This window comes from Neopelma chrysocephalum, unplaced genomic scaffold (assembly GCF_003984885.1).
Source record: "Neopelma chrysocephalum unplaced genomic scaffold, ASM398488v2 Primary Assembly neopelma1_336b, whole genome shotgun sequence".
Classification (NCBI taxonomy): Eukaryota; Metazoa; Chordata; class Aves; order Passeriformes; family Pipridae; genus Neopelma; species Neopelma chrysocephalum.
In genome coordinates this window covers 558,188-576,481 of record NW_020898000.1, presented here as the reverse complement: position 1 = coordinate 576,481, position 18,294 = coordinate 558,188, and the positions used below count along the sequence as shown (strand labels likewise).

Sequence of the window (18,294 nt, the reverse complement as noted above, 5' to 3'; positions counted from 1 at the left end):
CCTCTGTCTGGCTCACCCTTCCTCAGCTTCCCAAGGCTGTCACCAGCCCTAAATTCCCTTTTCCATGTTTGGAAAAGCTGCAGTGTCCCAACCTGATGCTGACCCACGTTCCAGAGGGCCATTAGGACCAACAACACGTATAAAGCAGCAGATCAAATGTATCCTGAAGGACACACATGTCAGCTGGGATTTGGGAATAACCCACAGCTGCCTAAAAACTCGGGGGGGTGTGGGGGGGAAATGTGTTTGTTTTCCTGAAGAGGAGCGTCCCATCAGAGCTCCAAAGGGGCCCAAAGCAGACACAATAGGACAGGGAGAACAACAGAGCGGGGTTGGAGCCCATTGAAAACGCAAAGGAACTGGACAGGCAGAACGGGGTTATTCAGGGTGGGATTAGGGCAGAGCACGGGGTGACCGTATCGTGACGGCTGGAAAACACAGGAATCTCGTGGTAGCAGAGAGCCAAGGGACAGGCAGCACATCAAACAGGCCGTGGGGAGGGAGGCAGCGCGGGGAGAGCCGGGGATGGAGGCTCAGGCTCCTCGTGCCCGGCTCCAGGAATGTCCCGGTTCCCCTCGTGATTGGCTGCGGGATGGAGGAGTCAGTTTTCACGGGGGCTGATTAAAAAGTTCCCTTTTGCTTTCCAAAGTCTCTGTCTGAGCTGAGCCATCGGGAAGAGGAGGCCGGGCGCTCTCACATTCCTGGGGAAAACTGCTCCGAGGAGATGAGAAGGCTCCTCTCCCCAAGGATACACGGCCAGGAACAGGCTCCGAGGGGCCGCTTTCCTTCTTTTCTCTCCCGGGCCGAGCGCAGCAGCTCTCATTCCTGGCATGCGGCTCATCCCTCAGGATACCATGTCCCAGTATTCCACTAACTTCCTCCTGCTGCCCATCCCGGAGTACCCCGTGGGTGACCTTGCGCCCAACAAGATCATCAAGCTCGTGGTGCTGGGCGGCAGCAGCGTCGGCAAGACAGGTAAGAACTCAGGTGTGTTCCCTGCTTTTCCTGCCAGCGGGAATTCCCAGCTCCTCTGCACCTCATGCAAACCCAACACCGCGGAATTTGGTGCAGCTTGAACATTTGGAGTTATTATTTTTTTCTAAAGTGAGGCAGCTTTGCTGTCGGGGGGTGTGAGCAGCAGAGGCTGAGAGGGGAGGGGCAGAGCTGGGAGTTTTGTGCTCACAGATGATTCTACCTGGCCTTGTGTAAGTTATTGAACCGTGTCTAAATTTCCACCCCCCAAAATGGCACCAGTGGCTCTTATCCCCCTGCTGTATTATGCTATTTTATGCTCTGCAGACAAACAGCAGAGTACAAGAGGTGTCTTCCTGGATTATTCTCCAAAGGAGTGGGAAAGGAAAGAGGGTAAAATGAGCATTTTTACTTTTGAATATATGGTTCATGATGTCAGAAATTATTAAGACCAGATCTGATTGATTACATCTGAGGTTCCACAGGATTCAGTAAAATATTTCATTGGACTGGCTTTGAAGCAGACACATTTCCCTGTTATTTTTAAGTAGTTTGTTGAAGATCATTGCACAGGCAGTTTCATCTAAAGGGGCTAAAGGGTGACCACTGTGAGAAAAAATGATTGTTTAAAATGAAATCTATGATAAGAGTTGTTTGCAGAATAAACCATTTTATTTAGGCAGTAATTAAGTGGTTTTGCAAGTTCCTAGGAATCTACTACAGGAAAGCACTACAGGAACATAAGTTACTGTTCCCACGATGGTATTTTAAGTGTTCTAAAGTATCAAGAAAAAGGAAAATGTTCTAATGTAAAAGCAGCACAGGTTGAGGGGAATAAGAAGGCCCGGGGTGCTGCAGGAGACACAAGTGTGCAGAGCATATGCAGTTTGTTTGCTGGGTGTGATCTGGTCTCACTCCTGGGTTTGAGGAGGGTTTTTAAGACCAGGAAGAACCATCCATCCCCCTCCCTTCTTGTATGACACAGGACACAAATGTGGTATTTGGACTAGCTGCAGTCCACTGGCTTGTTAGTCCTTTTCTACATTATTTCAGAGCAAAGCACAGATAGTTTTACCTCCAGTCACAAGGAACCAACCTCTGTGTCCCACCCTGAACAGCCACACTGAACCAAGGGCTCACTTCCAACACAAGCTGTGAAAAACTCTGGATCAGGTATCACAGCCTGGCCCCAGATCTTCCTCTGTGAGTGTTGAGAGAAGCATTTGCAAAGTAACATGTGAGCAGTCCAGAGATTAACTTGGTTTCATATGAGACTAATTCTTCCAGGAAGATGCTACATGTGTTCTGCACAGATTGCTTTTGGTTCCCATTAAGGCCCATATTTTTGTCATTGTTTTGCAGCCCTGGTTGTGCGTTTTCTCACCAAGAGATTTATTGGGGACTATGAAGCCAACACTGGTGAGTTTGCTCTCTCCAGCAGGACTGCAGATAGTTTGAAAATAAATCTCCTCTCTGTAGTGACTGGTGCACATTACAGGAAAGCCAGGCGGTGTTAGATGTCCATAAGGTGCATATTTTCAGTTAATAGCCTCAAGCTATGAAAGCAATAAATCAACGGCTCATTATTTATGATCCTTTCAGCTATTTTTTTTCCTACTCGATGGAAAAGGATCAGAGTAAAAGGTTTGCTTGGGGACATACCTATATTAAAACACAGACTCAAGGAACAACTAAACCGTGGAAACCCAACGCTGCTCTCCCTGGAACCCCAGGGAAGCCAAAGCAACTCCAAAGGGTGTAAAATGCAGCTCAGGGGTTTTTCTGTGCATTCCCTTTTTTCAGAGGCTGTTATGACCAGGGAGACTTCCAAACTGAAGTCCTTTCCCTCAGATAAGCAAAGTGACCATTCATTCCTTGTTTAATGCTGGCACCTCAGAGGGTGTGTTCCTGTTTCATTCACAGCCTCTGTTCCAAGGAATGCCGACTGATTTGGCTGGTTTTGTAGGATGGATCACGTCCCCTGTGCTCATTCCTACTGGCACAAGCAGCTCACAGGGTTTGGGTGAAGGTGGACAGGATTCCAAGCAGCGATTGCTTCACTTTGGAGGTGCCTGCAGAACTCAGGATGAGGAGCAGGAAAGAGGGAGCAGTACACGACACCTTTGATCTCTGCCTGTCTGATGAAATACAATGTGAAAGCTCCTCCTGACAGCTCCCCCTCGCTGACCCCGGGTAACCCTGATGCTTGGCTGCACTGGTTCTCTTCCTGTTCCATCATCCCTTCCCGGGGAGGTTGTACATCAAGTCAGACTCGAGCTGTGCAGTGGATTCCTGCCAGAGCCATTGCTGGGAACCACATGCTTTCCTCATTAAGCTCCCAGGCCAACGGCCGTGCTGGAGAAGAGCTAAATATCCCAGAAAGAAGAAACAGGTGGCAGTGGATTTGGGATCACTCAGATGTGTTCTCCTTCCTCTGGAGAACCTGCTCTTTGGTCACAACAGAAATAACATGTTGGCTGCTCGTGGTTCCCATAAAACAGTGCCATCTTTTCAGCTTAAGGTCTGACCTGTTTAAAAAGCCCCAAATGAATCCTACAAGGGCTAGATCCCCTCACAGTCCGTATTAAAACACTTTGCATTCAGGTGCTAAATTGCCTTGTATTGTAAATGTTTCTGTGGGCTCAGACTCTTTGCCACTGGAATAAACCCACTTGTTTCCTTGAAACAAAGATGATTTTCAGAAGCATTGTTGTCACTAGCTGACCTCCCTGTTAATCTGAACTGCTGCCTCTCCAGCAGCTGGGATTCCTCTGGGTTGGAGCTGCAGCACATTGTTCTAGAGGCAGCAGTGACTATTGTATTTGGAGCAGACAGAAGGGCTGTACACCCCAGCTGTGCAGAAAGCACTTCTTCACACATCCATGTGACGTGTGTTAAGTTCTAAAGAAAAATCATGATGACATCAACCTCTGAAGTTGTTCTTGTCACAACCACAGATATTTCAGAAGATCAAGATTTAGATTTTCATTGTCATTTAACTCCCACTCCAGTAACAAAATTAAGTTCCAGGCCAGACTAGTGATGGTTTTATTAAAGCTAGATCAGTCCTGGATGGTCTGAACTGGCACTTGGCCCTGAACATGTGTCATCCAGAATAACCAGAGGTCAGGTTCAAAGCGTCCAGTCTTCGGGGATTTCAACCAAACTCTGCTAAAATCATGCAAATCCCAAAGAGTATCTGAGTGGTTTAGATACAGTCACTCACTGTCCCAGACTAGAATGCTTTTCTTTTTTAAAGACATCTAGAAAAATGCAGTAGGAAATAGCTCACTCCTCTTACAGACAACACCTGGATATCTTGGTTTGAGATAAAATATAAATGCAGTTCACATTTTATAAAGTGAATAACAGGGGGTGAAACCTGACTGGGATTTATGCCCCCACTTGGAGTATTAGATTCAGTACAAAGAGCCTCTTTCCCAGCCCCCATCCTGGCTGTCCATCCAAAACATCCCCCCCAGCAAACACCCTCTCCCACTGAGCCAACAACCACTGCAGGGCTGTTCCCTTCCCCATGGGCAGCTACATATCCCACAAAACTCTGCCTTCCAACAGTTCCCTTTTGCCTTTCTGTGCTCTTTTCTCCTCCAGTCCCTGACTCACCATCTTCCTTTCCCTCCAGGTGCTCTGTATTCCAGGAAGTTCACCATCGATGGGGAACAGATCTCTCTGCAGGTGCAGGACACTCCCTTTGTCTCACTGGAGGTAAAACATCTGCTCAGTGCTTTTCCACACAGTTGTTGTCTCATGGTTGCTCCATCTCTAAGTGACTCCACCTGGCAGCAGGAAAATACCTCGGCCTAAACCCAGGACTCGGGGGGTACCTTAAGCCCCACCTAATAGCCCTGGAGTGGTTAAATCAGGTTCTTTTAAGAGTAAGTCAAAATTAACCCATATCTGTTTCAAACACATTAGTGCATCCCAAGATTAAACAGCAGGAAAATCATAATCTTGGAAAATCATAACTCCTTGGTTGTTTTATTTCCTGTCAAATGGTTTCTGTCCCCACATGGCAGAAAACTCACTTGCCCAGAGGCCCAGCTGGCTCAGCTCAGACGTTGTTACACACCCAAAGTCTCTCTTATATAGTAAAATATCCCTTTCCAAGGGGAGAAGCCTCCCAGCAGTTGTCATTTCCAGTGTTTTTCACTGGTTGCCTTGCTTTGTTTTTAATTAGTTCCTTATTTTTAAGGTGTTGGCATTTGTCTACACCACTCTTTCTATCAGTGTTTTAGATATTCTGTTGGACCCAAGGATCTCAGAGGTCTTTTCCAACATTAATGATTCTATGATGTTCTAGATTTCATATTTCACTAGGAACTTGTTTCTAGAAATGTTTTTCCAAGCAGGATTTAAGATTGATATGTCTTTCCTTGAAGACCTGCTTCACATGCAGAACAGGAGGATGAAAATAGGGTCAAAGCAGCAGGAAATGCAGTGAAATTTGGTTTTACATGAATGGTGGAAATCTCATGAGAGCAATAATTCCTATAGAATAGCTGAGATGTCATGATAAAATCAGGTCTTCTCTTTCCACCATCAAGCCTAAACTTCTAGGTGTGGCCTTAACCTCAGTCTAAACTTAGACTTGGCCAAACACGTCTGGATGGGAACAGCACCTTCTCTCCTCCTCTTTCAGGCCACCCTGGACAGCTCTGGGCACTTGTTTGACCCACCCAGCCCCAGGGGTGCATTTCTGGGCTGTAGAACTGCTCCATCCTGGGTTTGCAGGACGGGACAAGCAAAGCTCCCCCAGCCTCAGTTCCCATGTCCAACTTCTCCCCTGACTGGAAGCAGATTAAGTGGAAAGCTTTGATGAGGTTCCACACTCTGCTGCTTCTGGAAGACACAGAGGGAAGAGAGGAGCCCTCATTTGCTCTGGACACTAAAAAGCAAACAAAAGCTGCTGTGGAAGTGCTCCAGATATTCAAGTGGGACTTTGCAGCACACAGGCCCTTTGCCAGCTTGCTTAGGCAGGACCTGCAAAGAGGAGCAGTGGGTGGGGATTAGGCACAACTGGGGCTGCCTGATGAGCCCTTCACACAGGGAACCCCCTCTCCCTTCTATCCCAGGGAGAAAAGAGGGAGTGGAATGATTTAATTCCCTCTTTCAGACCAGATATATGTTATTTTCTAGTTTTCCTCTTCTGATTAAGGCTGTGCCCTGTAGTTCAGTGACTCTACCCAGAGCTCCACAAAATTCCATCTTGCCAACAGCTGAGGTTCCTCAGTCAGACATGATTTTAACTCAGTTAGGAAGGAGTTTCACTTTCTTTGTCCCAGTCAAAGGTCTCACTGTCCCAACAATTCCCACAGACACCCTTATCTTATATCAGCCTGTGTCTGTGTGCATCAAATGGTGCATCTGCAATAATTGAAGGCACCGTTCCCTAACAGGACTGGTTAAGACTGAGAATAGGTTGGGTTTTTGTTAGAATCCTTAGGGAAGACAGTTTCTTGCACTCTGTGGGCTGAGTACAGTGTTCCAGGAGGAAGTCATGTGGAATCCCTCGGGATTCAAGCCACCAGAAATGTTAATGTTTAAGAGAGAAACAGAAGCAAGCAGATAACCGGCTTTGTTGGGTGATTCATTGCTGGTCTATACATGGCAAAGGGCTGTGTGTGCTTCAAAACCCATTTTGGAGAAGAGATTTCCATTTAAAAAGTAGCCCATTAGCCTTTGATTTTCCCGAATAAAGCATTCCGCTGGGGACTCTCCATCCCTCTCCCTCCCGGGTGGGCCCTGCTGGGGTAACTGAGCATTTCTGCTCATTAGGGCTCCCTGAGCGTTCACCTTCTCCAAACGCATTTCCAAACGCTTGCCAGCGCAATTAGCGCTTTTTAGTTTTGCCGTGAAAGGAGTTCGGTAGTGAAAAGAGGCTTCCAGGCCGCGGAGGGTGGTTAATTATCCCCACCCTGGAGACAGCCCAGGCACCAACAGCGCAAATTGCCCTTCTTCCCACAGCCCGCCCCGGCCCGGCCGGGCTGCACCTCATTGACTCCCAGCAGGGCTGCGAGGAGGGTCCTGCGCTCCGCGGGCAGCTCTGCTGGGCTGGGGGGCTCGGGGGGAGGGAGGAGGGCGTTTGTTACACGGTTTCACAGGATTTACATCGCTGAGCTGGCAAGGGCAGGGAACGGCAAGGTGTGATGAGCCGGTGTCTCTGTGGGCAATCCTGAAATATTCCCACAGAGCAGTTCGTTGGCAGAACTCCTGATGGAAGTTGTAAGGCTAATTTATACCCTGAGCCTTCAGAAATTCTGCTTCCTTCTTCCCACAGAGGAACTTGTCAGTAGTTCTCTTTTTACTGTCTGATCTGCCATAAAAGAACTGATTATTTTTACTCCTTCTTTTCTACCTCTGCTTCCTGAAGTTGGGCTTTATGATCCATATTTAGGTGCCTAAATAAAAGTGATCTCTTTGGGGCGATTGCTGAACACATGCAAATTCTGTTAAAATGAGTGTGAATGGCAGATATTTAATTTGTAGATAATGGAGCATATGCTCTAACAGTTGATGAAAATTTCTCGAGTGGAATTTAGCAACAATAATAAAAGTTCGGGCTCTGTATTTATGATGTTGAACCCACCCCAAAATACCTCTAATTCCTACCAGGTTCATCAAGAGCCGAATACAGAATATTCTTGGTGCCTTGTTGGATATGAAAGCAATGCCAGAGTTGCAGAAATCCTGTAATATTGACAGGAATGTCAGTCCTTACACACCCAGCAGGCAGGCAGTGGCTGCAGCAGGGATCTCCCTGGCTGGGTCACAGCCAGCAGGGATAACAAAGGGCAGAGGATTAGCTGGAAATTCATCTTGAAAAGTGAGCTGATCTGTTTTCAAGCTCCAGTGTCTCATTCAGCTTTATGTTCCCAGTGCTGGGCATTGTTGTGGCTGTGTGAGTAGGATGGGGATGGGCTGAGCAAATGTGTGACCAGCAAAAAATAATATGAACCCATTGCTGCTCTGCAAACCAGCAGGGAGATTTCACCTCCTTTCCAGTTCCTGGGATTGGTTCTTTGTAAAAAATTGCTTTTTCAAATGTCTTTGACTGTCTGGAGATGGGCAAGGCAGGAAAACCTGTCATGCTTCACCAGACAGAGTTAGTGAGAACCTCTGTCCATGGAGACTGAATAAAGGATTGGAAAACGCCCTAAAATACACCTTGAGGGACAACTGTGTGCCAAGCCTGCTGAATTTTATAATGCCCTTCGTGTGCCCAGGACAGTTTTATCCACAACATCAGCATGAGTTTCTGATGGGTTTGGTACCATGGAACACAGAGCAAACTTTCCAACAGCAGTATTTTGGCTGTTCTCTTGAACCAGTTTGCTCTGACCCCTCTCCACTCCACCTTACTGCTGACCTGCAGTATGTTCACAGAATTGTGAGAAATATCTCTAATTAAACTTTCAAAGACGGCCAAATAACATGAAAGAAAGACCAGGTCCGAGCACACCTGACTGGGAGGGGAGGAGCCTTTTTAAGGTCTCTTGATTTACATAACCACCCCCTCGCACCTCCCACACCAGGCCCTGCTTCCCTCTTCCTCAAAGGGCAATCCTTGCCTTTTGGTACAGTTCAGTGGTTGTTCCCATCCACCTATCAGGTTGTTTCCCTGCCCCGGCCGCACGGTCCCCTGGCAGTGAGCCCAAATTGGTCTCACTGCCTTACGTGCTTTCCCATTCACTTTCCTGCCAGACCAGTAAGCAAAACAGTAAGTCAGCAGCAGCAACAGTGATCAGAACAACATGCAACCCACCAGCTCCTGACCACACAATGGCTCTTCAGTCTCCCCAAATGACCTCCAGGTATCTCAACATGAGGTAACCATGGAAATCCCTGCTTATAGTAAAACCATCTTATTTATTTTTCACAGAATCACAGAATCATTGAGGTTGGAAAAGGCTCTGAGATCATCGAGTCCATCCTGTGCCCCATCCCCACCTTGTCCCCCAGCTCAGAGCAACATCCAGTCCTTCCTTGGACACCTCCAGGGGTGGGGACTCCACCACCTCCCTGGGCAGTCCCTGCCAAAGCCTGACCACCCTTTCTGTGAAGAAATTCCTCCTGATGTCCAACCTGACCCTCCCCTGGCACAGCTCGAGGCCGTTCCCTCTCCTCCTGTCCCTCGTTCCCTGGGAGCAGAGCCCGACCCCCCCCGGCTCCCCCCTCCTGTCAGGGAGTTGCAGAGCCAGAGGGTCCCCCCTGAGCCTCCTTTTCTCCAGGCTGAGCCCCCTGGCCCAGTGTGACTGGAGTGTCCCCTGTCCCCGGTATGTTGGGAGAGGTTTCTGCCGGTGCAGTGACCGACAGCCCCACCCCAACCCCACGCACCGGTCCCACGGCGCTGCCGTGGCTCTCTCTGCTCCCTCTTTTCCTAACGTCCCCCTCTTGCTTTGGCACAGGATGACACCGACAGCATCTGCTGCCAGGAGCAGATAAACCGCTCCATCTACTGGGCCGACGGCTTCGTGTTCGTGTACTCCATCACGGACTACGAGAGCTACCGCGTGCTGCGCCCGCTGCACCAGCACATCCGCAGGATCCACCCCAACGCCAACATCCCCCTGCTGCTCGTGGCCAACAAGGGCGACCTGCTGCGGGCCAGGCAGGTGTCCTCCAAGGAGGGGCTGCAGCTGGCCGGGGAGCTGGGGGGCACTTACCACGAGGTGTCGGCCCGGGAGAACTGCGAGGGCGTGCACGAGGCCTTCCAGCAGCTGTGCCAGGAGCTCAGCAGGATCATCGGCAGCTGCAACGGAGAGAAACGCCGCGGCCTCCACCTCGTCCGGCCCAAGTCCCCCAACATGCAGGACCTGAAGAGGCGCTTGAAACAGGCCCTGACCTCCAAAGGGAAATCTGCCACCACGCTCTGAGGGAGCCACAGCAATTGTTTTCCCTGGAAAGGCAACGAGCTGTAACAATTCAGGTTGTGTGAGAGGCTCTTCCACTTGGTCTTCACATCTTCCCTATAAAGTCTGAGCTGTTTCTGCAAAGGAAGCTACAGAACTTACTGGGTCTGCAGAGGAACTCACAGAATTTGCTCTTTGAGGGAAGAATTTGCAAACTGCGATTTTAAAAAATAGGTTTTGTTCCCAGTTATTTCCATTTTGAAAGGGGCATAGTCAAATGGTTTAGTCTTCAAAAGCGGATTTCATTAATAAAAGTAATTAAATCCTGCTTCTCTTGGGGATGGTGGTGTTCCCAAACACACGCAATGAACTGCAGCAGGACACGAGGAGAGTGACGTGAGCTGTACTGAGCAAGCAAAAGGTACCAGATTTGTTTGGTCACAAGAGTGGAAAATAAAGGCAAAAAGTCAATGAAGAGCATAAATAGTGAAAAGTAGTAACTGAAAGTTTTTAAATGGCAGTTTAGAAAGTGTTCTTAGAAACTTGGGGAGAGATTTGTTCAAATGCAAGCTTCAGCCTTACAGGGTCTCTTCAAAGGGAGCTTTTATTTTAAATCACTATTTTTCCAGATTATTTTTCTTTAAAAGCATGTTGACTGTTTCTGAAAGTGATTATTTGGGCAAAATACATCCTTGGAGCAGCATTTTGTAGGCAGTTTCTCACACTTCTCATTCTTTTGAAGGTTTCCTACATGGCAACAAGAGAGGGACAAATAGATCAGAGTGGCTTAAAACCTGCCCAAAACCAGACTGTATTGATCAAGAGCAAAGAGGTCACCCAAAACTATTGAACTTTTTTTTCCCAAGCTAGTTAGACTTCAAGTTCAAGATGCTGTTTTAAAGAAACAAGGCCTTCATGTGAAGTATGTTTAAATCATTAGCTTTGGGGATTTTTTTAAAGACGAAAATGTTTTATGGTGCCTGAAATTTTTGGCTTCGTGAATTCCTGATTTTGTTGTTTTCCTGAAGACCAGACCTCCCTGGGTACCTCACAGAGCATCCAGATCATGTTAACACACACTTCAGTGGCAGTGCCTCAGTTGTGTCCCAGCATTCCAAGGATTTGAAGCTGTATCCCATGAGCTGCCCTGGTTTATGGGTCCAGTAACAACAACATGAACTTCCATAAATCTGTTCTCAGTGAGAGGGGTTGGACCAGCTAAAATTCATGATGCAACAACCCTCCCTTCAAACAGACCCATGTAAGCAACTCACAGGAGCATGAAGTGAAGCTCAATGATTTATACTCAGGGACACAGAAGGGAACCCCCAGCTTTGATGGATATACAAAAACACTCCCAGCTTCAGTTTCAGCTGGAAATACTGAGCTAAATCAACCTTCTACTCATCCTGAGCAGCACAAATGTAAATTGAATCTGATGAGGATTTGTGGAGCCCAGGACTTGAAAATGTATTTTGTATTTGTTGTGTCCCCACATTAGACAACTCTGCTTACCTGGACTGGCTTTATCTAGAGCTCACTTTCTGGTTTATTTATTGTTCTCCACAGCTGGACATTGAGAATGTCTTGTGTTCTCATTAATTTGAAATTCTTTTATTCCCACAAATGACCTGCACCTGTTTTTAAATTCGGTTTCAAGTGGTGGTAGGAGGAGAAAAGGAAAATTCAATCACCCAAATGGGGTCTCCAAGGATGTCAGGGGATTTCCACTTTGGCTAACGGTTAATTAACAGTCTGATGTTTGAGCAGTGTCATTAGGCATCACAGGCACTTCAGAATGGTATTTATGGCACAGAATTTCAATGTTTTAAGTTACTGATAGCACAACTCAAATATTGAATCTAAAGATTCAACAGCTCAGATATCGAACCCAAAGATTCAATATCGTGAATCAGAGCAGTTTGTCAGAGACACACAAACTGAAGTATTTTTCTATTGGAAAAATGATCACCTATTTTGAATGGCAATTAAGTATTTTGCCATCCCAGGGCTGTATAACAAGGGCTAAATGTGCTGAAGACAATTTGCTGGCATTTGTTTTCATAAAAGCCTAAGAGATTTTGGTGCTCCAGCCTGTGAGTTTTGTTTGTAACTCACTCCTTCAGCTCTAATCCTTTCTTATTTGGGAAGAAAGTTCATCCAATTTCAAACCTGTCAATGTTTTATTTTCATTAGTGATTAATAAAACCATGCAAGGTCTTTCCTGAGTAGTGGAAAAAATGGCTCCTATATGTCTCACATCTTTAAATATTCCTTGTTTACACTAGACTAAAATATGTTGGTTTCCCTTCTTGCAATCTTGGACACCCTGCTTTGGAAGCACACACAAATATTCCTTACATAAGTAAGTATTCCCACATTTCTGTGGGGAAAAAATGCTACATTTTAGCTAAAGCAAAAAAATATTGAAACACTTAAGTCTTCTCTTAAATACTAACATGTGGCAAACATTTATTCTGCTACAGAAACTTCCGTGTTTCCTTTGTTTGACCAGCAATACAAATCCTGGAGTGGCTTTGACACTGGTTCTAAGCCAGGGTGTACCATCTCCAGAAGGCAATAAAGCTCAGTATTTAGTTTGGGGGGCAGTACTTGAGCCCCAGAACATCCCTGTGCCACTGAAGGCAATGGCAGCAGGAAAAGCAGGGAGAAAAGAATGCTATGGAATGAAGTGCCTAAAAATAATCATGTAAAAGATCAAAGTTTAGTCATGTAGAACCTGATCCTGAATTAGAAACTTCAGGCTGCCAGGGAAAAACATGTATTCACTGAAGGTTTAAATTAACCCGAGAGAGAGAGAAGTCAAAAGAGGAAAGGAAAAAAAGATTTGAGAGTGTGGGGTGTTTTTTGGATATCAAAGAAAATTCTCTTTTCAGTTACATTGATTCGGTCCAGATTAACCCCACTGGCAGCAGGAGCTGGAGAATTTCTTTTTTTTTTTTTTAGATTTTTTTCCTCCATCCCTCATCATTCTCCTGAGCACTTTAAACCTTGTGCACCATATGGTTTTCAAGATGCTTTGCAGCTGGGTTTGCTTGGGCACAAAGCAGCCGAGTGACTTGCCCCAAGGTTACACAGCTGAGCAAGCACTTGAGAGGAGCTCAAACCCTGTGTCCTTTGTAATTAATTCTCAATCCTTTACAGCAGCTACCAGGCCATGCACCTCCCTCCAGGTATGCACAGAGCACAGAGAGCTGTGTTACCCAAGGATGTAATTAAAAGTTGGGAGAAGTGACAGAAAGGACAGGCTGTGGTAGGACCTGACTGAGCTGAAGGCTGGCACTGAGCACTTACAGCAATCCTGGGAGTTATTGAGGGGATTTGGAAATGGTTGTTTTCTGCCCTGTCCCTGACAGTTGCATTTCTCACACATTTCCAGTGGTTCCCCACGGAAATACGGTGGGACCTGGGAGATGGGAAAGTCAGGCTCTATTCTTAACTTTTGCTGTGACTTGCCTGCTGCTCTTGGCCAGATCTCTTCACTGGAGTCACTGTGTCCATAGGTGAGGGGAAGGGTATGGACACGTCTGTCACACCCTCAGCACCCACAGGAGAGGGTCAGCAGGAGAGAGAAAGGAATTGCCCACACTGCAGCAGGGAGAGACAAAATATTAACAGCAGAAGTCACATCTCACTTCTGCATTCCTTAAACACTGAGCTGTCTGGATTCAACTTTTACACTGAAGCAGAGGTTCAGAACAGAAAATTCAGACCCTGATTTCAGGGACCAGCTCAGACAGGAATGTTTGTATCCAGGGCACCTGGCTGCTCCCAGCATTGGTGTCAGATGTACAAATGAAGAGGAAAGAGTGACTTCTGGAGGCATCAAAAGGAACCTGGGCTGTACCAGGAATCCGCTTGTTTTCCAAGGCGAACTGGAAGGCTGCCAGCTGATTGTTCCTGCTGGATTTCCCTCTGCCCCCTAGCAAGGTAGAAGATTTTGGGTGAGGATCCCCCCGGCCATGGCAGAGCTGTTTGCAGGGCCAGCACAGGCCCTGGAGCAGCAGAACACAGCACTTGCTGACTTTGAGCTGTTGGTGCATTCTCAGAGTGCTCTGAGCTGGGCCTGTCTCCTCTGGGGCCAGTACAGGAAAACCGTGTCATTAAAGTTACAAAAGATCTCCAGTTTCACTTCAGAAGCCTCAATATCAGGGACAATGGGGCTAGAGAAGATGATCCAATCTATCAGTAGTGGAGACAAAGCAAGACTCTTCCTTTGGTAATTCCCCCCACCCTGTTCTCACTGGCTCTGCCCTCTTTGTCCCTCTCCATTCATGTCTTTGTTCTCATTTAACTTAGCAAGCAAAAACTTCCTCAATTCTTCTTCCTTTGGCTTAGAAACAGATTTTTTGCTGGTTAGTTTCAAATTTATTTCCCAATATTTGAACTCCAAACATGGTTTATAGAGAAAGAAAAGTGTCTACTTAGTCTTTTGACCTTATTTACTCAAAGTATTTTACAGCACAGCTAAATGAAGTCAGTACAACTCTGTATTTAGACAAACTCTTGAATTCCTGCCATTTCTCCCCAAGTGCTCCCACTGGCTTAGCCCAATGTTTCCTTCCCTTGTTTTGTGCTTGATATTGAGCTCGTTAATATTGTCATTGCTCACTTAAACCTGTTTAGTTCTTAAGTTTTGCTGCTCCCCCTGAAATCCCTTTGGTTCAGCCAAGCAGGTTCTCTTCTCTAAGCAGCTGTGCAAGTGGTAGATGAGCTCAGGACAGCTGGGGATTTTCTGCTTTGTCAGATTTTTGCCCATTATTGAAGATTTTAGAATAAACAGCAGCATGGAAAGCACAGCAGCAAACCCAGTTCTAGTCTCCCTTCATCTGTCAGCCTCCTTTGATGCAATAACTTCATCCATCATGAAGTGGACAAAGTTCATCCTAAATGATGGTGCTTCAGTTTTTCCTGCAGATGGAAAACCACCAAATATGAAGCAGAGAGATGAGCTGATGGGCTCTGTAAACCCTGGGACCCAATTCGTTCAGGAGCTGTCATACCAATCTCCTTTTCTTTAGAAGATACATTTTTTACATTTTCCTTCTTATCCAAATGGGTTTCAAGTCTCAGGCTCTGGATCTCGTCACAGAGACACTTCCAGTCTCCTCAGGCAGGTCAGGGGGAAGCTGCACATTTTCTGAAGATGATGCCTTGTGCTGTTATTATGGATGATTGTGGAGACTGTTCCTAAGGACATTTTTCTTCTCTCTGGACAGTCATGCAGAACACTCACAATCAGTAACCAGTCATTTTGAAAAGATATTAGGGGTTTTTTGCTGAATCTGGAGACACACTGTACCTTCTCTGTTGGTTACAAAGCTCACCAGATAAGCAGAGATTGGGCTTTTTCTGGGCTTTGAACTCTCACAAAGAGGGTTGAATTATGTCACTTTTGACTAGGATCCAGTTTTCCAGATGCTTGCAGGAGCCACCACTCCTCAGTGTTCTGCACTGCATTTCACTTCAAAGCTCAGTATTTTCCTGTGCCATGAGGAAAAAGCAAACTATTTTGGAATATCCCACTGAAGTGCAATAGCCTCTTCTCTTGCCTCCCTCTCTTTGATGAAGATTGTGGTGTTACATTTGCTGGGGACTGAAACTCATACTCGTGCTCTCTGAGCAAAGGGGTTTGACCAGATTGCCCAGAGCAGCTGTGGCTGCCCCATCCCTGGAAGTGTCCAAGGCCAGGTTGGACGGGGCTTGGAGCAACCTGGGATAGTGGGAGGTGTCCCTGCCCATGGCAGGGGGTGGAATGAGGTGGGCTTTAAGGTCCCTTCCAACCCAAACCAGTCTGGGGTTCTGTGAGTTTGAATGAGCAAGACTCTGTATTTCATTTTGATTTCACTCTTTACCCAGCAGAACAAGGTACACTGTGCACACCTCGGCAGCTCTGGGGCTGTCAGCAAAGAGCAGGGGGAGAAATAAAATCTTTAAATTACATTGCTGTGTGCATTTGATTTTTGATAAGAGAGACTGAGCCTCCCTCAAGCCCTGGGAAAGGTAACAGGCTGGTGGAAGTGCTGGATACAGAGACAGTGGTGATGGCAGTTCTGCTTCAACAGTCTGTGCTCCCATCCCTCCGTCTGGGAATGCTGGGGGAGGTCAACACTTGTGAGAACCTCCCCAATGCACAGAAAATGGTTACTGGGAAACCATGGGCTCTCTGGGCCTGAACCAAAATGTTGTTTCTGTGAACTCCTCATCTGGGGCTACTCTGCTGACATGGAAATCAGAGCCCAGGCCTTGGAGAGCCATGGGGTGTTTCCCATCTCCATCCTTCAGAGCAGCAGGGAAACCCCCCGGCCTGGGCACCTCCCGGCCCATGTGTGTCCCCCAGGGCAGAGTCACTCCTGCTCCTGCAGGGCTGCAGTGGGATGGCTGCTCTCAGTGCACACGCTGGGACAGCTCCAGCAGGGAATGGAGGGTTGGAGTCGCCACTCTCAGCCACCCTTTCAGCTGCCAAGACCACCTATGAAGTCCAGAGTCCAAGAATCAGCCCCAAATAGCAAATACCTCTGAGCAGTGCTCATCAGTCAGTGCTGGAGAGCAGGAGCTGGCCCTCAGGAGAGCCACAATCTGCCAAAAGAGCAGCTTTTAGAACCCAGAATACATGTTTGTGTCAGGGCTGTGAAGTGATACATTTTCTATGTAAGTGCTATTCTGCTGGTGTTATTTAAAGAAAGCAAGAGGTTTTGTTTCTAAATCCTGACTGCTAAGCATTGAGAGTCCTCATTTTATCTATTTCTGTAGTTTTAATTTCAGCCGTTTCCACTTATGAACCTCAAACTGGGGAGTGAAGTGAAACACATGGAGCCAGAGGTTCATCTCTGCACTTTTGGCAGTGCACGTTTTCCCCACACTGCAAATATGTCTCAGCACTGGAAGACCCAAGAACTGGGAGTAGGGCCGAGGGCAAATGTTCAGTTTGCAAAGCCCAGACACCCCTGTAAGAGCCCCTGATAAGACAAGGACATACATCCAAAAACCATCAATGCTCACCACCTATTTCCATGTGGTTTGCCAGGAGTTTGGAGCCAAGGCATCACAGGATGAGGGGAGAAGGCTTTCAAAGGGTTAAATGTTTCCTGCCTTTAATCTGGAATCACGTAATGTGGAATGAATGTTTCAGCTCAAACTGTTTCCTCACTCTGACAGTTCCATGGTGTGAGGTCAAAGTGTGGGAGAGATGGGAGAGGGGGACCGTGGATGGTGAGCTGGTGAAGCCAGAGGAACACAGGGACACCCAGGGAAACGGGAAGGATGGTTTCCCAGGCACCTCAGCCCAGCTGGGATGGCCCTGGTGGAGCCATGGGCACAGGGTGTGTGGCTTTAAGGACTTCCTGCCTCTCCTCTCCCAGGAGTTCCTGCTCTGCTCTGGGCACAGTTCCCACGCTACAGGAGTTTCTCACAGTGTCCCTGCCCAGACACAAAGTCCCTCAGTCCTTCCTGCACCCTGCAAGCTCAGGAGCTGGGACTCTTTTGGGGGTACTCACTGTGTTTGTTTTTCCTTCCTGTGTGGATCTTTTCCTGTGCTCCCAGGTCTGTTCTGTTCCTCCAAAGGGCTCCACCCAGCACAGCCAACTTTAGTTTGCAACCTCATCAGATTTCCAATTCATTGGATTTTTCAGGCCAACCTGATCTCACATCATTTCTTACACAAAGAAATGTCTTGCTTTGGTTTCATTTTCAGGACCAAACCCTCATTCATAGCTCTCACCATGTCCAAACATATTTCTACATGTCAGGGCATCACATTTATCTCTTTCCATGTAGTTTTCACCTTCTCTGCCATGGGCAAAATTTCCATCTGGGGAATTTTTGCTTATTTAATGTTTTGCCAATCAACATAAACTTCTAATCACTGATACAGGGATTCAGAAAAAAAGAGAGCATAAACAGTTACACAAACACTTAATTAAATGCATTGTACCACTGCCTCTTAAGCCAGGCACAACAGCCTCGACCTCCCTGGCTTACGCAGTCCACCCCAATTCCTTGTTTCTCTCCCTAAAACACATCAGAGCAAGGTCACCGCATGCTCCTTTGGGGGGCTGCTGTTTTGGCACGTGGTGGGGTGTGACAGGCACATGGCAGCACTGAGTGCACATTAGGGCAATAAACCCTACAATTTATGCCCCACAGCCCCCTCCCAAGGGGAGAGATCAGGACATCCCCCTCCCCAAAGGATGGCAGGAACACAGAGAGGTTTGGGAGCTCAGCCTACTGCTGAGAATAGTAAATTCTGCATCTTCCCACCAAATTATAACAAATGTCTGAAGGGAATCAGCTGACAAATCCTCTTGCTCAACACCACTTGTCCCTAAGCTGCAGGAAAAAAACAAACTCCTTTCATGGCAGGAAATCCTCAGGCCAGTTTGTCACCAGGATTCAGAAAGATTTAAATAACAGAGCTGCTAACAGTGGATTT

General features: G+C 47.0%; 1 protein-coding gene and 1 long non-coding RNA gene across 3 annotated transcripts in view; one reads left to right on the top strand and one right to left on the bottom strand.

Moving 5' to 3' along the window:
- Positions 1-310: 310 nt before the first annotated feature.
- Positions 311-10,170, top strand: LOC113978507 (ras-like protein family member 11A-like). The gene is made up of 4 exons (XM_027705493.1): positions 311-975; positions 2,335-2,391; positions 4,616-4,698; positions 9,399-10,170. The coding sequence occupies exons 1-4, from the start codon at positions 831-833 to the stop codon at positions 9,864-9,866; spliced, it is 753 nt and encodes a 250-aa protein (XP_027561294.1). The 5' UTR covers positions 311-830; the 3' UTR covers positions 9,867-10,170.
- A 37-nt stretch (positions 10,171-10,207) lies between these two features.
- LOC113978508 overlaps positions 10,208-18,294 on the bottom strand; it is a 35,858-nt gene continuing 27,771 nt past the window's right edge. For both annotated transcript variants that reach the window (XR_003537601.1, XR_003537602.1), the window contains one exon: positions 10,208-10,589. This is a non-coding gene — a long non-coding RNA (uncharacterized LOC113978508). The remainder of the gene's footprint in view (positions 10,590-18,294) is intronic.